The sequence below is a fragment of the Chlorocebus sabaeus genome, chromosome 2 (genome assembly GCF_047675955.1).
Source record: "Chlorocebus sabaeus isolate Y175 chromosome 2, mChlSab1.0.hap1, whole genome shotgun sequence".
Classification (NCBI taxonomy): Eukaryota; Metazoa; Chordata; class Mammalia; order Primates; family Cercopithecidae; genus Chlorocebus; species Chlorocebus sabaeus.
The window spans coordinates 1,738,038-1,755,892 of NC_132905.1; the positions used below are offsets into that span (position 1 = coordinate 1,738,038).

Sequence of the window (17,855 nt, forward strand, 5' to 3'; positions counted from 1 at the left end):
TGTCCCAGGTCCCAAACTGGATTCTCAGTGCTAACCAGCTTGGCTCCTGCCGGCAGCCCAGCCTCCTCGCGGTGATTATGAGGAAACAATCCCATCTCTATGTGGCTTCAGACCCAACCTGTCCAGCCACTTTCTGCGAGATGGCAGAACCCGCCTGGCGGCTCGGGGCAGTCTCTGCCTCCTTTCTGCTCCTGGCTGGGAGAATCGAAAACCTGTCAAGCGGGTTTGGCCAAAATCCTGTCTTGTTGCCTGTGCAGGTTCACACCCCGCTCACTTCTCTCTCCCCGTGGAGAGCGTGGGGGGCTCTGCTCAGAGGTCGAGGGAGGTCGAGGCAGGGCCAGGAGCCATGTGAGTACCCGGGACCCCAGGGCCAGGCCACTCAAGCAGCCGGGTAGGCTGGGATCCCTGGCTGGGGCACTCACCAGGGAGGCTGGAGGCCCAGCTCGGGCTCTTGCGAGGAGAGCCGTGGGGGTTGGTGGGACTGGACGTCTTCCCTAAGGGGTGGCACAAGGCTGCTCCTGGTCCAGGGGCCTAGCAACGGAGAGAGCTCCGTGGGCGTTCCAGGCAGGAGCTGGGTGCGAAGAGGCCAGGCCTAGTCTGGCACCAGGGCCCAGGAAGTGTCCCTGGTCTGCTGAGGGGCTTGGGGCATCAGGGACAGGCTAGTGGCCTCACCCTCCACCCTGGGCCTGCCCTGCCCCGCCATCCAGGTTCACAAGAGGACAAGTGGGCGCAGCCACAGAGGTGAGGGTGGTGCAGGGGTGCAGCGTCCGCAGCTGGGCACTGAGCAGGGGACTCCTCTGCCGCTGTGTCTGTGGGGAAGCAGCCACAAAGGCCGGCCTTGCTCAACCCCCTCCCCCACGGGCCAGGCCTCAGGGAGCGAGCAGGCAGGGCAGGAGAGCAGCCCGGCCCACCTCCACCTCCGGGAGGGAGTCGGGTTGCAGGGCTGCTGTTACCTGAGCTGCAGGGACATCTCGGCTGGCTCCTCTGTGCATGTGTGCACACGAGTGCACGGGGTGGGGGGGCACGTGCGTGGGGGGTACACGAGTGCATGTACACACATGACCTACGTGTGCAGCTGTCCCAGGGCCCCTGCAGCGGCTGTGTGCACAGCAGGGGAGGGTGGCTGTGGCAGCACAGGCGGCTGCTCACTGGACTGTGCACCAGTGTGTGTTCCCCGAGTTAGGATGCTGTTGTCCACCCATGTGGGTGTGGGTGTCACGCATGTACACATGTCTGTCGTGGGTCCATGTGTCTGGAGGACATCAGAAACTGCCCTGGCAGAGACATCTCTCTGGACTTGCCCCCGCCCCCACCCTGAACTGGCCTGAGTCACCAGGAGGCCCTGGCTGTGTCCTGGCTGTGTCCTTGCACGCTGGTGACTGTGGACAGATGACACCTCTGAGCCTCAGCTCCTTCATCTACAAAGTGAGGGTTGCTGAAGCCATTCCATGGGCGAGTGTGAGGCAGCTCCACCCCCAGGCTGGCCCTGACTGCCTGTCCCTGATCTGACCCTGGGGCACCCACTAGGTGCCCTGACAGCCCCCATGAGCCTGGGTCAGGACTCACCACTAACATCTGTTCTACAGTCAGAGAAACTGAGGCACGGCCAGACAAGCGACCTGGCCGAAGTCTCCATGGGAGAGGCTTTGCCCATCACCGCAGAGGGTAGGAGGAGACTCTGAGGCCACGTCCAGTCCAAATCTTGCTCCACCTGCTCATCTCTGATCTGCTTCAAGCCTCAGTGTCCAAACTTGTAGAATGAGACAATCAGCACTTCCTCTGAGGCCAGGTGGGCCCCGACCACATGCGTGTGCCCAGCCTAGCTAATGCAATGGGTGCTCCGAGGGGGCAGCCAGGAGGTGGACGGGGGCAGGGGAATCCCTTGGGGAGAAGCGGGTCAAGGTGCAGAGGGCACCGCTCTGAGCTTGGCTGCCTCAGCAAAACTGCAGGATGGTTTCAGCACCCATGCAAGTGGGAAAAAGCCTGGGCGTGGTGCTTGGCACAGAGCAGGATGTGATCAACAGCAGCCACTGCCACTGCCACTGCTACTGCCACTGCCACTGCCACGGCTATGCCACCGCCACTGCTACTGCCATGGCTATGCCACTGCTACTGCCACTGCTACTGCTACTGCTGCGCCCGTCACCGTTGCTCCTGGATAGGTGGGCAGTCAGTCAGATGGACACACAGACAGCCCAGGCCTCAGAGACAGAGGGTACCAGTGTCCAGCTCCACACTCCTGCCCCGAAGGGCCTGCTGGGGGGCAGTGGCTGGGGTGAAGAGCAGCCGGCCCGGCAGACATCCTTGGAGCACTGGTGCCCAGGCAGCTTCTGTGGTTGAGTACCCTGGGAGAGGCGGGGAGCCCAGTGATGCCCTGGATGCCGCCTGCTCAGACGCAGAGATGCTCAGGGGCCCGGCCTCCCAAAGGACAGGGCAAGAACAGGCATCACTGTGGGTTTTGCCACTTGGCCGGACAATGCCTGGTCCTGCCGGGGCCACGGCTGGGCCTGTGATTCCCTGGCCTGTGTGTGGGAGGCAGGTGGCATCTCCCCCGGGCGCAGCCACAGAGATGCTGTGAGCCCAGTGGAGTCCATAGTGAGCAGCCGTCCGAGGATGCGTGTCGTCACTGTCAGCAGCTGGACCTCCGCCCTGCGTGTGGGGAGGGCTGCGTCCTCCTGCACAAGGCCTTTGTGGCAATGGGATTTGACCTTGTCCAAGCACAGAGGGTCCTGCCGTTAGCACTGCTGGACACCCGGGGTCCCACATGAGGGAGGCACAGGTGAACTCGGGGTCTCCCTCTGCTGCTCACTGAGCACCCCCGTCTACGGAGCTTCTGTAAGGAGCACAGGAACCACCTGTAAGGAGCTTCTAAGCAGCCCGATACAGGGGTGGGGGTGCCTTCACCCCCAGGTGAGGAGACAGGCTCAGAGAGGAAAAGTAACTTGCCCAAGGTGGCATAGAGAGCAGAGACAGGTCCGAGAGCCCCACCAGGGCCGTCAACTGGGAAGCCCACACCTTTACCCTCTGCCCAGACTGACTCTCCAGCCAGCACCCTTCAGGGATGCGACCCCTGCCCCACTCCAGCCAGCTCAGCGGGCGGTGGGGGGTGTACCCTCTCTGCTGGGGCTCTGAGAACCCGTGAGGCTGGATTAACAACAGCAAACCTCTGCACGCTCTGAGTGGCCACTCCAGAGGGCCCTAGGAGGGCGGGTGGAGACCCTAGGAGGGCAGGTGGGGGCTCTGGGGGCTTTCAGAGAGAGGTGGGAGTCCTGAGGGACAGGCAGGGCCCACAGTGCATGTCCATTCCCTGGGTGAGAACATGAGGTGGAAGGTGGTCTACCAGCCTTAGGCTCCCAATGGAGGGCTCTCCTGGGTCCTGGCTGGGGGATAAGAGGCACCAGTTTATTGGATGGGCTCTGTTCCATACTGGTGAGAGCAGCACGTCGCCTCTTGGTTTTAAGGAGCAGTCCCCGGAAGGCAAAGGTGCTGGCACCAGTAGCACCTCACCGCAGGAGGCGGCGGTGCGGACCTGGACTAGCCAAAGCCTAGCCCGGCTCTCACTAGCTTTGACCGTGGGCAAGACCCTAACTCTGGGTCGTGTTCTCAGTGGCAAACGGAGCAGAGGGCAAGGCAGGGTGGGGTGAGGGTGGTGTCGAGGGGGACAGCCATGCACCCCTCACACCTGTCCCTCCCATGGCCCAGCTGTGAGCCCCAGGTGGGACAGCGGCTCGCTAGCCTGCCCTCCCCTGCCCTCACTCCTTCCAGGGGGCTCAGCACCCGCAGAGACCCTCTAGCCTGGACTCCCAGAGTGGGAGGGCTGGGAGTGGGAGGAGTGGCTGAGGGTTACCCTTGACTAGAGCCCACCTGTCTCACCCCAGCCCTGTGAAGCCCCCCAAGAGTCTCAGCCCAGCTCCTCCCCACCTTGGCAGGCTTGCTCCCCCATCACAGTCCCACTGCAGCCCCCACCCAGGCCTGGAGGAGACCCTCCCTCCGAGTTCCTCCGGCCTCAGCACCTCTAGCTGCCCTTGGCAAGCCCAACAAACCCCAAGAAGGCTGACTCAGGAAGAAAAAGTCAGCCCCACTGACTCCCCTGCTCACCCCCGGCACAAGGCTGCGGGCGCAGGTCTGGGTGAATTTCTACAATCCCGGTTCATTTCTTCTCCCCAAAAACATCAGGGCTTGCAACTTCCCTCCATCTCCCATCCCTTCCCCAGAGTTCTCCAGCACTCTAGGAGGGTAGAAGCTGGGACTGGGGCTGTCCCAGAGGCGCCGGAGCCTGGGAGACTGATCCTGCCCACTTTGCATCTCTGTCACCTGCTCACCCTGAGGGAAGTCCCCCCAGCCCCAGGCACTGTCACTCACCGGGCCCAGTGGCCTTGCCCAGGCCCACCCCAACTCTGGGCCTCTGGGAAACAAGGGTCCCCAGCAGGGTGCACCCTACAGCGATTCCAGACGCCCACCAGCCCTGCTCCGGGCATGTGTCTGCGCCGTTCCCTGCCCAGTGGGATGGGGACTCTTTCTGCAGTCCTTTGGGGGCCTTGAGAGTGGCAGCCAGGCAGGGCCTGCAGGTGGTTTGGGGCACAGAAAGGATCCTGTGAGTGGGAAGCACAGCAGAGGCGCAGTCCCGGCCTCTGTAGCACGGTGACTTCACTGGGAAGGAAGCCCACCTCTCTTGTGCAGACTTCTCCCAGGCCCACAGGTACCATGGGCTCCCCTGGGCGGCTCCTTTATGGGCGTCGGCCCAGCCCACATGGCAGGTGCTGGGGGCCAGGGAAGAGCGCCTGTTGGGCGGGTCCAGGTGGAATTTCAGGAACTGCAGCTCAGCCCCCTCCTGGCCCTCCTCAGCTGCTTGAGCCTAGGGAGGCCCGGCTCTGACATCTTCCTCCCGGGGGCCCCTTGGCCAGGAAAAGCCAGCGCAGCTGGGTGCACCAGAGCCATGGGGAAGACGCCCCAGTCTACACAGGCAGAGCACGCAGGACCCACAGCCCCAGGAGCCAGGCACAACCCAGATCCCACTTCCCACTGGGTGACTGAGACGGGAGGTTTGAGCTGTTTGAGTCTCAGTTTCCCCATCTGGAGCGGGGTCTTTGTGGTGTGGCCAAGATTCCATGGGCTGTTAGCAAGGTCTCCGTGTGTATGGAGTTCGGGAAACGGGGGTCAGAACCACTGATGCTGGCCACGTGACCTACTTCCGGCAGGCTCCATGCTGTGCCCACCTCTGGAGCTCAACGTCCTGTTGGCCCCCTTCACCGGCAAAGACATCCCTCCCAGGGAGCTCTGGCTCCCTCCCAGCCTCCCACCAGGAAAGCTCCAAGTCTTCCTGGTCCCAGGATCCCTAATCCACCCAACACAGAGCCACCAACTGTCACCCCCACTCCCTCCGAGCGTGGCTGAGGTCCCAAAGCCCAGGCGGGTCTGTGGACTGAGTCGCTGGAGCCCAGCATCCTGATGCTCCGCCCTCCATGCAGCCCCACCAGCCCTGTCAGGGGCCCCTGGGGACGCTGTGGCCACCCCCAAACAGGGGCCACACTCTGTACCACACCCCTCGCTGCCCCACCAGGCTCAGCACTAACACGCTTGACCGCAGGTGCAAGGGCTCGGCGGGAATTAGGAGAGTCTCCTTCCAAGTGGCTCCAGTCACCATCCCCACCCCAGGCCCCGTGACTTCTCTCGGGGTCCCAAGGCCTGCCACCCTGAGTCACAGGCACCCCCAGCCTCAGCCCCAAAGACACCCACCACCCAACTTCCAGGGCCCCAGGGCAAGTGCCTCTTTCTGTGTTCAATGCACCCTCAAGTCTGTCTCGGGTGGTTTGGCCACGCTGGGATGGGCGTGGGTCCGGGTGGCCGCCACACTGGGATGGGCATGGGGCTGGGTGGCCGCCACGCTGGGATAGGTGTGGGGCTGGGTGGCCGCCATTCCACCCATCATGGGATGGGGTTTGGGGGTCCCATTTGGGATGGTTCTGTAGAATGCTGCTGCGGAGAGGACCCTCATGTGGGCGTCTGCAGGCTGACCTTTGAAAACCCAGCTGCAGCCATGGCTGCTCCCCTCTGTGGTCCACTTGGGCTGGGCTGGCCGTTGCGAGGCCTTGGGTATGGCCTCCAGCCACAAGCCCAAAGTTGGATTTTGAGCAGAGTAGTGCACATCTGAGCAGAGACCAGAGCTTCCCAGGGATGGTCACCCTGGAGAGTGGTTCTGGAGGAGATGCGGGGAGGCAGGGGGTTCAGGGGAGGTTGAGGGGGAGGCCAGGCAGGGAGGAGGCCGACACAGTTGTTCAGGTGATGCACCAGTGGTTCCACAGTAGGTTGGGCGTGCACACACACAGCACACACACACAGGGCAAAAACACATGCACACCAGCTCGGGCGTGAACACACAGCACACACACACACACACGCACACTGGCTCAGGCATGCACACACACAGCATGCACACATGCACACTCGTTCGGGTGTGCACACACACGGAACACATACATGCACACTGGCTATCATACACACGGCACACACATGCACACTCATTCGGGCGTGCACACACGGCACACACATGCACACTCATTCGGGCGTGCACACACGGCACACACATGCACACTCATTCGGGCGTGCACACACATGGCACACACACATGCACACTTGCATCCAGAACACGTCAAGGCACTGAGATGCCAGGAGTAGGTAGTGGCTCCTACCCCTTCCCGGAACCCTCCAGCCTCTGTGTGTGGGAGCTGCTTCTGGGTAGAGGGGGCTGCTGTGGCTGTGTGTGTTTCTGTGTACCTGCAACTGCATGTGTAGCCGTGTCTCTATGTCTGCACAGATTTGTGTCAGCACGTAACCATGTCTATGTATCTCTGTGTGTTGTGTGTGGGCACCTCTGTGTACATATGTGTTGTATGTGTGTGTCTGTAGGTGTGTGCATGTGTGTTGTGTGTATACATGCTTTGTGTGTGTGCATGTCTGTCGGTGCATGTGTGCTGTGTGTGTACATGCTCTGTGTGTCTTTTGCATGTGTGTGCATGTGTGTTGTGTGTACATGCTATCTGTGTGTATGTGTATGTGTGTGCATGTGTGTTGTGTGTACATGCTATCTGTGTGTGTATGTGTAGGTGTGTGCATGTGTGTTGTGTGGACATGCTATCTGTGTGTGTATGTGTATGTGTGTGCATGTGTGTTGTGTGTACATGCTATCTGTGTGTGTATGTGTATGTGTGTGCATGTGTGTTGTGTGTACATGCTATCTGTGTGTGTATGTGTATGTGTGTGCATGTGTGTTGTGTGTACATGCTATCTGTGTGTGTGTATGTGTGTGTATGTGTGTTGTGTGTACATGCTATCTGTGTGTGTGTATGTGTGTGTATGTGTGTTGTGTGTACATGCTATCTGTGTGTGTATGTGTGTGCATGTGTGTTGTGTGTACATGCTATCTGTGTATGTATGTGTAGGTGTGTGCATGTGTGTTGTGTGTACATGCTATCTGTGTGTGTGTATGTGTGTGCATGTGTGTTGTGTGTACATGCTATCTGTGTATGTATGTGTAGGTGTGTGCATGTGTGTTGTGTGTACATGCTATCTGTGTATGTATGTGTAGGTGTGTGCATGTGTGTTGTGTGTACATGCTATCTGTGTGTGTATGTGTGTGCATGTGTGTTGTGTGTACATGCTGTTTGTGTGTGTGTGTGCATGTGTGTTGTGTGTACATGCTATCTGTGTGTGTGTATGTGTGTGCATGTGTGTTGTGTGTACATGCTATCTGTGTGTGTATGTGTATGTGTGTGCATGTGTGTTGTGTGTACATGCTATCTATGTGTGTATGTGTAGGTGTGTGCATGTGTGTTGTGTGGACATGCTATCTGTGTGTGTGTAGGTGTGTGCATGTGTGTTGTGTGGACATGCTATCTGTGTGTATGTGTATGTGTGTGCATGTGTGTTGTGTGTACATGCTATCTGTGTGTGTATGTGTGTGCATGTGTGTTGTGTGTACATGCTGTGTGTGTATGTGTATGTGTGTGCATGTGTGTTGTGTGTAATGCTATCTGTGTGTGTGTATGTGTGTGCATGTGTGTTGTGTGTACATGCTATCTGTGTGTGTGTGTGTATGTGTGTGCCTATGTGACAAGACTGAAGCTGCCACAGCGTTGGAGGGGGGCAGAGATCCCAGGAGGGAACTGAGTACAAGGGCTCCGGTGAAAGGGAAGGAGCCGCTGTGACCGTAGTGTTGGGGCTGGAGTGTGTACAGTGGCATGGTCAGGTCTGAGGGACTCGCTGGTGAGGTCTGACTCCCAGCGTCACATCTGGGCAGGTGCCACTGGCACCATCCAGCTCTCACCAGGCTTCCCTGTCCCTCCATTGAGGTCAGGGGCAGGGCTTATGTGGGGCCAGGCCAGGCACTGATGGGCCGGATACCTGGGGAGGACGGGGCAGCTCAGAGGGGCCGGCACTCACCCCTGGATGCCCCCTGGCCCCTCCATCCCCTCCCACACAGCAGCCAGCGCCCTGCCCTCTGGCCCCCGTCCACATATGTGTGGGAGGAAGCCACACAATGTACTATCTCTGCGCCTGCCCGTGGGGTTCCGGAGCCTCCAGCCTACCTCCCATGAGTGGCCCTACCACAGGACGTGGGGTCTGCTCCACATAGACGCAAGGAGTCCCAATCCTCTCCTGGACTCCACAGCCCACAAGCACTTCCTGAGCAGATCCTGTCCCCTCTTCCTCCTCTTCAGGATGGACACCGAGGGGCTGTAGAGGCTGCAAGCATCTCCACAACCCCCGCGTAGAGGGGCCCGGGCCAGGGCCACAGGGAGCCATGGAGAGCTTCATGGAGTCACTGAACAGGCTGAAGGAGATCCACGAGAAGGAAGTCCTGGGTGAGGGGCCAGGGACAGATGCCGGGCTAGGGAGGGGTCTCCACAGCCCTCACCTAAGGGCCGGGGCAGGCCAGGGTGCACCCATGATCACCTCCAATTCCCAACAAGTCAGGGGATGGACCCTGTCTTTTCAGCCCAGGCAGGGGAGTCCTGACCCAAGTCCTGACCCAGAGCGACAAAGTGGACAGACACCCTGCCTGGGCCCCGCAAGTGCTGACCTCAAGCTGGGATGTCCTCGAGCCACTCCCAGAGTGTGGCCCCAAGGGGGAGGGCCACTTTCAAGGGTTGCCACCAACACCTCATGGCCACCTGTCACCCGCAGGCTACATGCTGCCCATGCTTTGTTCTCCCATGGGGCTGGCCATGTGGCAGAAAGAAGAGCCCACTCTGGCCGGCCTGCTGAGCTCACCACAGCACAGAGAGCCACTGCCAGAAACAGGAGCTTATGGCTCTCTGGACCCATCCAGAACATGTCAAGGCACTGAGATGCAACTCTTCTCTTCCTTCTAGGATACACCCCAGGCCCCACCCCTGTCCACTTCCCCCACCAGGGACAGGGCCGAAGCCCCCTACCACCCCCAGTCCAGTCCCAGAGCCAGCACCTTCCCCTGGTCTTTCCACTGAGCACCCGTGCCCACCTGGAGGTCCAAGGACCTGGCTGTCTCCCAGGCAACCCAGAGAGGTGGGGCTGCTGGGGTTAGCCAGGCCCAGGCTGGATCCTAAGATATGGCAAGGAGGAGGTCTGATGGGGTCTGCCCCAAAAGCTCATCTTATTTCAATACTAGCTATCTCACACACACACACACACACACACACACACACACACACACATATACACACACATACACACACACACATACACACACACACATACACACACACACACACACACACAGTGGCCCTCCGGTCCCTCTGCCTTTCACAGGTGGCTGGTCACTTGCAGCACCGGGGTCCTTGCTCACCCCCAGACACCCCCAGACAGATGCCAGAGGCAGAGACCCCAGGGGAAGCGACAGATACTGGGCCAAGACCACCGAGTCTCAGGCAGCCCTGGGCCTAGGCACAGACAGGGACCCACCTGGCAGGGCTCCCCCAGGGGGTGCAGGGGACGAGAGTGCCACATTGCAGCTCTGCCCAGACCCCGTGGTGGGGAGGCTGCAGGGAAAGCAGCAGCTGGGCCTGACCGCCCCCCACTTGCCCCTCTGCTCACTCCCCCAGGCCTGCAGAACAAGCTTCTGGAACTGAACTCAGAGAGGTGCCGGTGAGTCAGGCCAAGCAGGGCCCCTCTCCGCAGGGCCACACTGGCCATTACATCCCCCTGAAGCTCTGGTGTGCCACCATCCTATGGTGCAGAGGGGAAACTGAGGCTCAGTGTGGAGGCAGGGGGGAGTCACTTGTCCAAGGTCACATGGTGAGCAGGACTTGAACCCAGGTGCGTTGGCCTCCCAGGGGTGGGGCAAGCCCTCTACTCAGGGTGTCTCCCACCCCAGGATCATGATCAGAATATCAACAGTACGTTCATGGTGAGCTGGGGTCATGTCTGGTCATACGCTGGCGGGCAGGCAGGCTCCCTGCGTTCCGGGCTTATAGACCTGGCTGTGGCTCTGCCTGCACCATGGCACTAAAGTGGTGCGTGGACAAGACAGATGTCACAGAGGGGCTTATAGACCTGGCTGTGGCTCTGCCTGCACCATGGCACTAAAGTGGTGCTTGGACAAGACAGACGTCACAGAGGGGCGTGCAGATGATTGGGGGTCGCCGGGTTAGGCGTTGCCCCACAGGGCCCACTTCAAGGGCAAGTCCCCACAGTGAGGGGCACTGAGCAGGATCCAGCCCCAGACCAAGGCTGCAGGTGCCAAATGGCACTGGCCCCCCAGGCTGGATGGTGGGGATAGCATGTGTCTTCCTGGATGGAACAGGACCCCACCTTAGCTGTTTCCCGCCACAGGGACGCCCAGAGGATCGAGGAGCTCTTTGCCAAGAACCACCAGCTCCGGGAACAGCAGAAGACACTGAAGGAGAACCTTCGGGTGCTGGAAAACAGGTGGGCCTGGGAAGACACCTCACAGCACGGCCAGGACCGGTGGGCTCAGGGGAGGGGGAGATGACAGGGCTCCTCGGAGAACAAGTTTGGGAAAGTGCAGGACAAACTGAACCAGGAAGGTTTCTCCACTGCAGGACATCTCAGAGCCTTAAGTAAACTGCATTTTCAAGATTTCTCCCCAAACTCAGCGAAACATGGGACCCCTAGCCCATGGGGTGGGAAGAGGCCTGGGGCTCTACGGAATAGTTTAGGAAGGGCAGGGGCACTTCCTGGCAGTGGGGTGGTGGGTCCCAGGCCCTCTGGCTTCCATGCCATCCCTCAGACTCCCTGTGTCCCTATCCCTGCAGGCTGCGGGCCGGCCTGTGCGACCGCTGCTTGGTCACCCAGGAGCTGGCCAGGAAGCGGCAGCAGGAGTTTCAGAGCTCCCACCTGCAGAACCTACAGCACATCTTCATCCTCAGTAAGCCCCACCCGCCAGACAGCTGGAGTCCTCTCCCATGGGGCCAAGCAACCCCAGGGCCTGTTCAGTCCATGTCGGGGGGTGGGGAAAGGAGGCAGGGCAATCAGCCCCACACCACTGGGGGAACCTCACAACCCAATCTACAGACACACACAGCCTCCAGCTGGCCCTGGTGTGGCCCTCCCTCAACACAGCCTCCCTCCCCTGCGCTGGGGGCATCCCTGCCCCCACAGGGCGTGACCTTTTTCCTGTGATGCGGAAGGTCCTGCAGTCCTGAGGCCCCGTGGCCCTCCTGATGACCAAGGGCGAGCCCCCTTCCCTCGAGGCCAGCGTGGCTCATTCAGCGGCATCCAATCAGCCACGCACGCAGCAGCATCCACGGCGCACCTGCTGCCTGCCAGGCCCTGGGCTACGTGCTGGGGGCACTGCTGAGGGGCTTCCCTGGTGCTGTGTTGACCCCACCCCAGCCCCTGTCCCCCCCAACCCCTGCCTGCTTTGCTAATCAGTGCCTTTTGCAGCCAATGAGATGAACGGGCTGAAGGAAGAGAATGAGACCTTGAAGGAGGAGGTGAAGCGGCTTCGGGGCCTGGGGTGAGTGAGAAGGAGTCCCAGGGCTCAGACACCCCATTGCCCAGCAGCCCCTGAGCAGCACTCGGCACACGTCCCTGGGGGAACCACCCATGGAGGGCTCTCAGGCAGTGTCGGGACCGCTGCGTCCCCTGGGGTCACCCAGGAGTGGGCCCGGCTTTTCTGATCATCTCTTGGGATGTTACTCTCCCTCACCCTCCCTGTCTTTCCCTCCCCTCCAGAGATAGGCCCAAGCCCCTGGCCAAGGAGGGCACCTCAGACCCCCCCTCACCCCTGCTGCTCCCCTCCCCTGGTGGCTGGAAGGCCATCACAGAGAAGCCACCAGGAGGCCATGAGGAGGCTGAGGAAGACCACCAGGGCGCGGGCCTACAGGGAGAAGGTACTGTGGGGACCGGGTAAGGCTGAGAGGCTGGGCCCCCAAAGGACCAGGGATCCTCCCCCTGGGGCTGAGACGCCGCCCCTCTGAGCACCTCCCAAGCTCCCACCCCTGGCTTCTCCTCCCACAGAAAAGCCAGCAGGGCACAGGGCATCTCCAGTGGCCAAAATCTCACCAGGGGCCACCCTGCCTGAGTCGTGGGCCCCAGACATGGTAAGTGCAGGGACCTGGAGCCCACCATGCACAGCTGGGCCAGTGCAGGCAGGAGGCTGGAGACAGCTGCACCTGCAGTATGCCAGCCTCTCATGCGCCTCACCCCGAATGTGCCCCTCCTTCGTCCCGGGCAGGAGCCACTGCGCTCCATTTGGTGTGGGTGGGGGCGCAGCCCTGAGTGGGTGGGTCCGGCAGTGAGCAGGGGCAGAGTGGGAGCAGCCCAGGGCAGGCGGCAGAGGCCACACATGCCCCTGCCCAGGCTGACCCACCCATCCTCACAGAGCCCCCAGCGCATCTCCAACCAGCTGCACGGGACCATCGCCGTGGTACGGCCTGGGTCCCAGGCTTGCCCTGCTGACCGTGGCCCCACCAATGGGACGCCCCCACCACTGCCCGCAAGGAGCAGCCCACCCAGCCCAGCGTATGAGCGAGGCCTCTCTCTGGACAGGTGCCCGCCTGCCCCACCCCCATCCAGAGCAGCCTCAGACAAGCTCTTCTCTCACCCCTGGTCCCAGGGCAGTCCCTCTGATTATCCCTCACAGCCTCTGACCTTCTCTGGCTTGACTTTTTCTGGGCACCCAGCCTGGAGCAAAGTTCCCAGGTGGACAACTCCGGAGTGGCCAGGTGTGGGGCGTGGGGGCAGGGGACGGGGACATTGTGTGAGAACAAGTAGGGTGTGGAGGGTGGGCAGGTGGCTAGGACCCTCCAGGTGAGGAGCAGGGGGCTGATGTCCCCGCCAAAAAGACACGGAGGCCTCGGCATCTGGCCCTGCCTTGGAGCCCAGACCACAGGCCACCTCTGGCCGGGTCCACACAGCATGGCCTCCAGAGCCGGGGGCTGAGCCTCCCCTCCCTCCACTGCCTGCCATGGGACCCATGCAGCTTGCTCCACCTCTCTGGACCTCAGTTTCCTCACCTGTGGAGTGGGTGCCTGTCATCTCATCCTCTCAGGGCTCACTGGGACGGTCACAGCTCAACGTAGCCATGGTCATTGGGCTTCTCCTCCCTCACAGCTTCCTGCGGGCCTCCCGGCCCTCTGCCATGACCCATGAGACCCTGAAGCACTCCCCGAAGGTGGACCGGCTCTGCCTCCTAAACCGCCCCCTCTCCCTGCACCTTCGGAGCCCCCGCAGCAGCCCCCTGGCCCCTGCTGCAGCCCCCCGTGACCCCCGGCTCCAGGACCTGAAGGCCGGAGAAGCAGAGGCCTGGGAGGAGCCTATAGAACTGCTGGGGCTGCCCAGTGCCCTGGCGGGCATGCAGGACCTTCGCCTGGAGGGGGCACTACACCTGCTCCTGGCCCAGCAGCAGCTGCGGGCTCGGGCCAGGGTAGGCAGTGTCAGGCCAAGGGGCCAGCCCACACCCGGGGAGATGCTGCCCTCCCCACCAGTCGGCTCAGACTCTGAGGGCCCTGAGAGTGAGGGGGCCAGGGCAGCTCTGGCCGCAGCAGCAGGCCTGCCTGGAGGGCGGCACACACAGCCTGTAGGCCCAGGCCGCACCCAGAGGACGGAGGCTGCAGCAGCGCAGGACTGTGCCCCAGACAAGCCCCTGGACCTCTCGGAGTGGGGCCGGGCCCGGGGCCAGGACACTCCCAAGCCTGCCAGCCAGCATGGGTCACTCAGCCCTGCCACTGCCCACACTCCCAGCCCCGAGCCACCCACCCAGTCTGGACCCCTGACTCGCAGTCCCCAGGCACTCAGCAATGGCACCAAGGGGACCAGAGCACCAGAGCAGGAGGAGGCTCGCACTCCCGTGGTAAGGAGCCCGGCCCTGGCTCAGACCCTGTCCTCAGCCTCCACATCCCCCATCCCAGGCCAGCCTCCAGCCGGACCTCGGGCTGCTCTCTTCCCTCTGCCCACCAAGTTGGTTCCCAGGGAGAAAGCAAGGCTGCCTCATCCATGCTAGAAAGGGAAAGGCGGGCCCCCCCACCAGCTGCAGCCTCAAGAGGGGTCCCACCGGCCATCCAGGGCTGAGCTGGGGGCAGGGAAGTCTCCCAAATAAACTCCAGCCACCTGCTTGCCTCCCCCCAGGACCCCTCACGCCCACTTCCAGGGTCCCAGCTCAGCCTGTCCTCTCCAGGCAGGACAGGAGATGAAGACACAGGGAGGCCTCTGCCAGCTCCCCACCCACAGCTGCCCGACCTGGACGGCCACTCAGGTACACTGAGCACCTGGGTCAGAGTCCAGCTGGGAGGTGTTTTCCCCATGGGGAGAGAGGGTGGTGGTCAGTGACCACCGGGAAGAGGTGTCTCCAGGCCCAGCTCTGCCCTGCCGACCTGACGGGGCAACTCCAGGCCCCAGGGCTTGGCTTTTCCACCTGCAGCCACTGGAGGAAGCTGAGGGCCTGGCAGGAGCCTCTCTAACCACACTCAGTGAGGGGGAAAAGCACCTTAGCAATTAGGGTTGGCAAGCAGGCTGAGTACCCCATCACACAGCATCCAAGCCAGGGGCAGGCACCCCAGCTGATGGGGACACTGGGCCTGAGCCCAAACCCCAGTCTGCCTCCTGTCAGCAGGTGCCCTGGGGCAGGTCACTTGGCCTTCTGTGCCTCAGTTTCCCCATCTGCAGAGTTGTCTCCACCCATCCTAGTCTGGCAGGCTTGGGCGACTCCTGGGGCCACCAGCCTGGCCTGATCCTACACCCTGCTTCCTTCAGAGCCCAGCAAGGCTGAAGTGCTGAGACCAGAGTCCAATGAACTGGATGAGACAGACACCCCAGGCAGCGAGGTGGGTCCAGGCCACACACTCCACAGGGCCAGGCCGGGAGGTGCTCCTCCTCCTGACCACACCCCCTTCTCCCCAGGCGGACCAGAGCACGACTGGGGAGGGGCCCGGGTGTATCTGCGCCCAGGAGCACGGGCCGGGTCTGCCACGGAAGAGGAAGCAGGCCTCGGAGCCCGGGGACAAAGGTACAGCCAGCATGGGGCAGGTGCAGAGGGGCGGGGCGAGGGTAGCCACATCCCCTCCTGGCTGCCTGGAGAATGGTAGCCTCAGAATGATGGAGCCAAAAATGAACCTCAACCCTCCCCAAATGAACCCCACAGAGGAGGGCAGGGGCAGCCAGAGTGAGTCCTTCCTGTGTAGCCTCTGACGCTGTAGCCTGGTGTCAGGTCCTTCCAAATCTGAGCCCCAGTCTCCTGGCCTGTAAGGGGGCTGACATTGGGGATCGTAGGAGATTTCAGGGAGAGAAGGAGCCAGGGGGTGGTCATTGTCCCCACCATCGTCCTGGGAGGAAGGGCGTCCTGGCGCACAGGATAAGCCACTGACATGAGGAGCAGATCCCTCTTGTCCACCTGCAGATGGGGGCAGCGCAGAGGGCACAGCTCCAAGGGACATGGGGCACATTTGCTCCCCTGGGGAACTGCGGATGGCTCCAGTGTTTGCCAAGGGCAGTGTCCTTGGGCCCAGCTCCTCCCAGCAAGGCTGGCAGGAGCCTCGGCCCTGGTCCGAGGGTATTAGGACAACTTTTCACTTCCTGCTCTGGGCTCAATGGCAGCTCCAGCTGGGGTCCAGGAGCCCATGAGAGACTTTGAACACCTAATCATACGGCCCTGGTGTTTGTCCGGGCAGGGCCCACAGGCAGCAGGCAGGGTGGTGCTGCCATTATGTGCCACTGTTGCTGGCAGGCGGCCGCGGCCTGCGTCTGCCCGGAGCGGCAGTGAAGACGAGCACAGCCCTTATTCGAGGCACTTCCTGCTGAGTGGGTGGACATGGCCCCGGGGGGTGCAGTCTGTGAGCCAGCACCCCCTTGTGCTCCTAGCTGAGCCGGGGCCAGGGACGCTGGCAGGGGTTCCTGAGAAACAGACATGGCGGTCAGTGAGAGCAGGTCCCTGCCCAGCATGGGCACAGCTCAGCGCCAAAGCCAGTGTCCTCGTGCCTGGCGCCCCGGGAGAGGGGGTGCAGCTGTGGCTGCCTGTGAGCCTCATGACCCTGCCCAGCAGGTGGGATCATCACGGTTTGGCTGGTGCAGAAATGCAGGCTGAGAGGGGAGAGGTCACTTGCCCAAGGTCACAGGTCTGGGAGCTGGGTCAGGATCCAAACGTGACCCATTTACCTCAGAGCCTGAGCTCACTGTGCCCCAGAGACGGCCTGAGCCCAGCATCTCGGCAGGATCCCCATCCCCGGACCGTCTCGGGGACCAGGCTCCCCTCCCCTGCAGCCCCAGCCCGGGGGCAGGACCGCTGAGGCCCGCAGCCAGTTTCAGGCTGGCCACTATGGCCTGGTTCCCTCCAAGGTAGCAAGGGGGCCAGTGGGGTCAGCGCCATCTTCGGGGTCACACAATGGAGAGAGTGTCCACCCTCCACCCAGTTCTCAGGGTCAGGCTACTCCTGCTCTGGGCACTGGTTTCTGTAGGAACAAGGGTGGTCAGTAAACTTCCCCAAGCACCCAGCTCCCCACGCCCAGAGGAGACCCAGGAGGCCCTAGGTGAGAGCCAGTGTTGCCTCAAAGGAAGGCACGCAGCTCCGGCCTGACCTCCAACCACTTCCCATAGCCTCCAAAAAGCCATCCAGAGGGAGAAAGAAACTGACAGCCACTGAGGGCCCCAGGAGCCCAAGGGACGCCAAGGACGACAGTCCCTCCCCCAACAGCAGCCCCTGGGAGGAGACCTAGCCAGCCTGCACCAGGGTCCACAGCAAGCCCAGGGCGGCCCTCCACCTGCCCACCAGGGCCTGGAGAGGCCACACCACCCAACCAGCAGGCAGCCCCACACAGCCAGTGGTGGGCACATCCTGGCCCACTTCAAGAAGGGCTGGAGGACCAAGAGGGGTCTCAAGCTGGCGATTCACCCTGTCTCCACCCACCTGGGAAATGCACTGTGGCCCCTCCCACAGCCCAGCACCTGCTCCCTGGGGGGTGTGGGGACTGGAGGCAGGATCACTCAGGCTCCAGCCCAGCCCCACCACTGCTGTGCACTGCAGCCCTTCCCACGCAGTGCCCATGCTCTGGGAGGCAACGGACCACTCGGACCCGCACCCCTGCCCACCAAGCTCCGAGCACAGTCTTGGACGCCCCCTCGTGGGCTCCCGGCAAACAGATGTCTGGCAGTGAGGGTGGAGGGAGGCAGTGGGCAGCAGCACCCTCACAGACGGGGTCCCCTGAGTGATGGAGAATAAACACCTGAAGAATCATGCGTGTGTCTGGCAGGGCCGAGTTCAACTGGGCCTCCACCCGCCCGGGCCCCAGGACACCCCTGACTGTGCCAGGGACTGGGAGGTCACCCCCTTGCGGGAGGGCAGAATGAAACCAGCTCCTCTGCAGAGTCCGCAGCGGGAAGGGACCACGGCACCCTCAGGGAAGTGCCTGGCAACGGCAGCAGGC

General features: G+C 62.0%; 1 protein-coding gene across 1 annotated transcript; it reads left to right on the forward strand.

Moving 5' to 3' along the window:
• The first annotated feature begins 296 nt into the window (after positions 1–296).
• Positions 297–17,665, forward strand: RBBP8NL (RBBP8 N-terminal like). The gene is made up of 14 exons (XM_008011789.3): positions 297–348; positions 8,718–8,861; positions 10,080–10,122; positions 10,810–10,905; positions 11,253–11,365; positions 11,884–11,956; positions 12,175–12,332; positions 12,460–12,542; positions 12,824–12,990; positions 13,555–14,293; positions 14,569–14,695; positions 15,193–15,263; positions 15,340–15,445; positions 17,029–17,665. The coding sequence occupies exons 2-14, from the start codon at positions 8,801–8,803 to the stop codon at positions 17,145–17,147; spliced, it is 1,956 nt and encodes a 651-aa protein (XP_008009980.2). The 5' UTR covers positions 297–348; positions 8,718–8,800; the 3' UTR covers positions 17,148–17,665.
• Positions 17,666–17,855: the final 190 nt, after the last annotated feature.

What these genes read in the sequence shown, in the direction of transcription:
- RBBP8NL (XM_008011789.3), top strand. Translation starts at nt 8,801, where the DNA reads ATGGAGAGCTTCATGGAGTCACTGAACAGGCTGAAGGAGATCCACGAG. An exon ending in CTGAACTCAGAGAGGTGCCG is followed by an intron (nt 10,123 to 10,809) that starts GTGAGTCAGGCC and finishes TTCCCGCCACAG; the next exon opens with GGACGCCCAGAGGATCGAGG. An exon ending in CGACCTGGACGGCCACTCAG is followed by an intron (nt 14,696 to 15,192) that starts GTACACTGAGCA and finishes TGCTTCCTTCAG; the next exon opens with AGCCCAGCAAGGCTGAAGTG.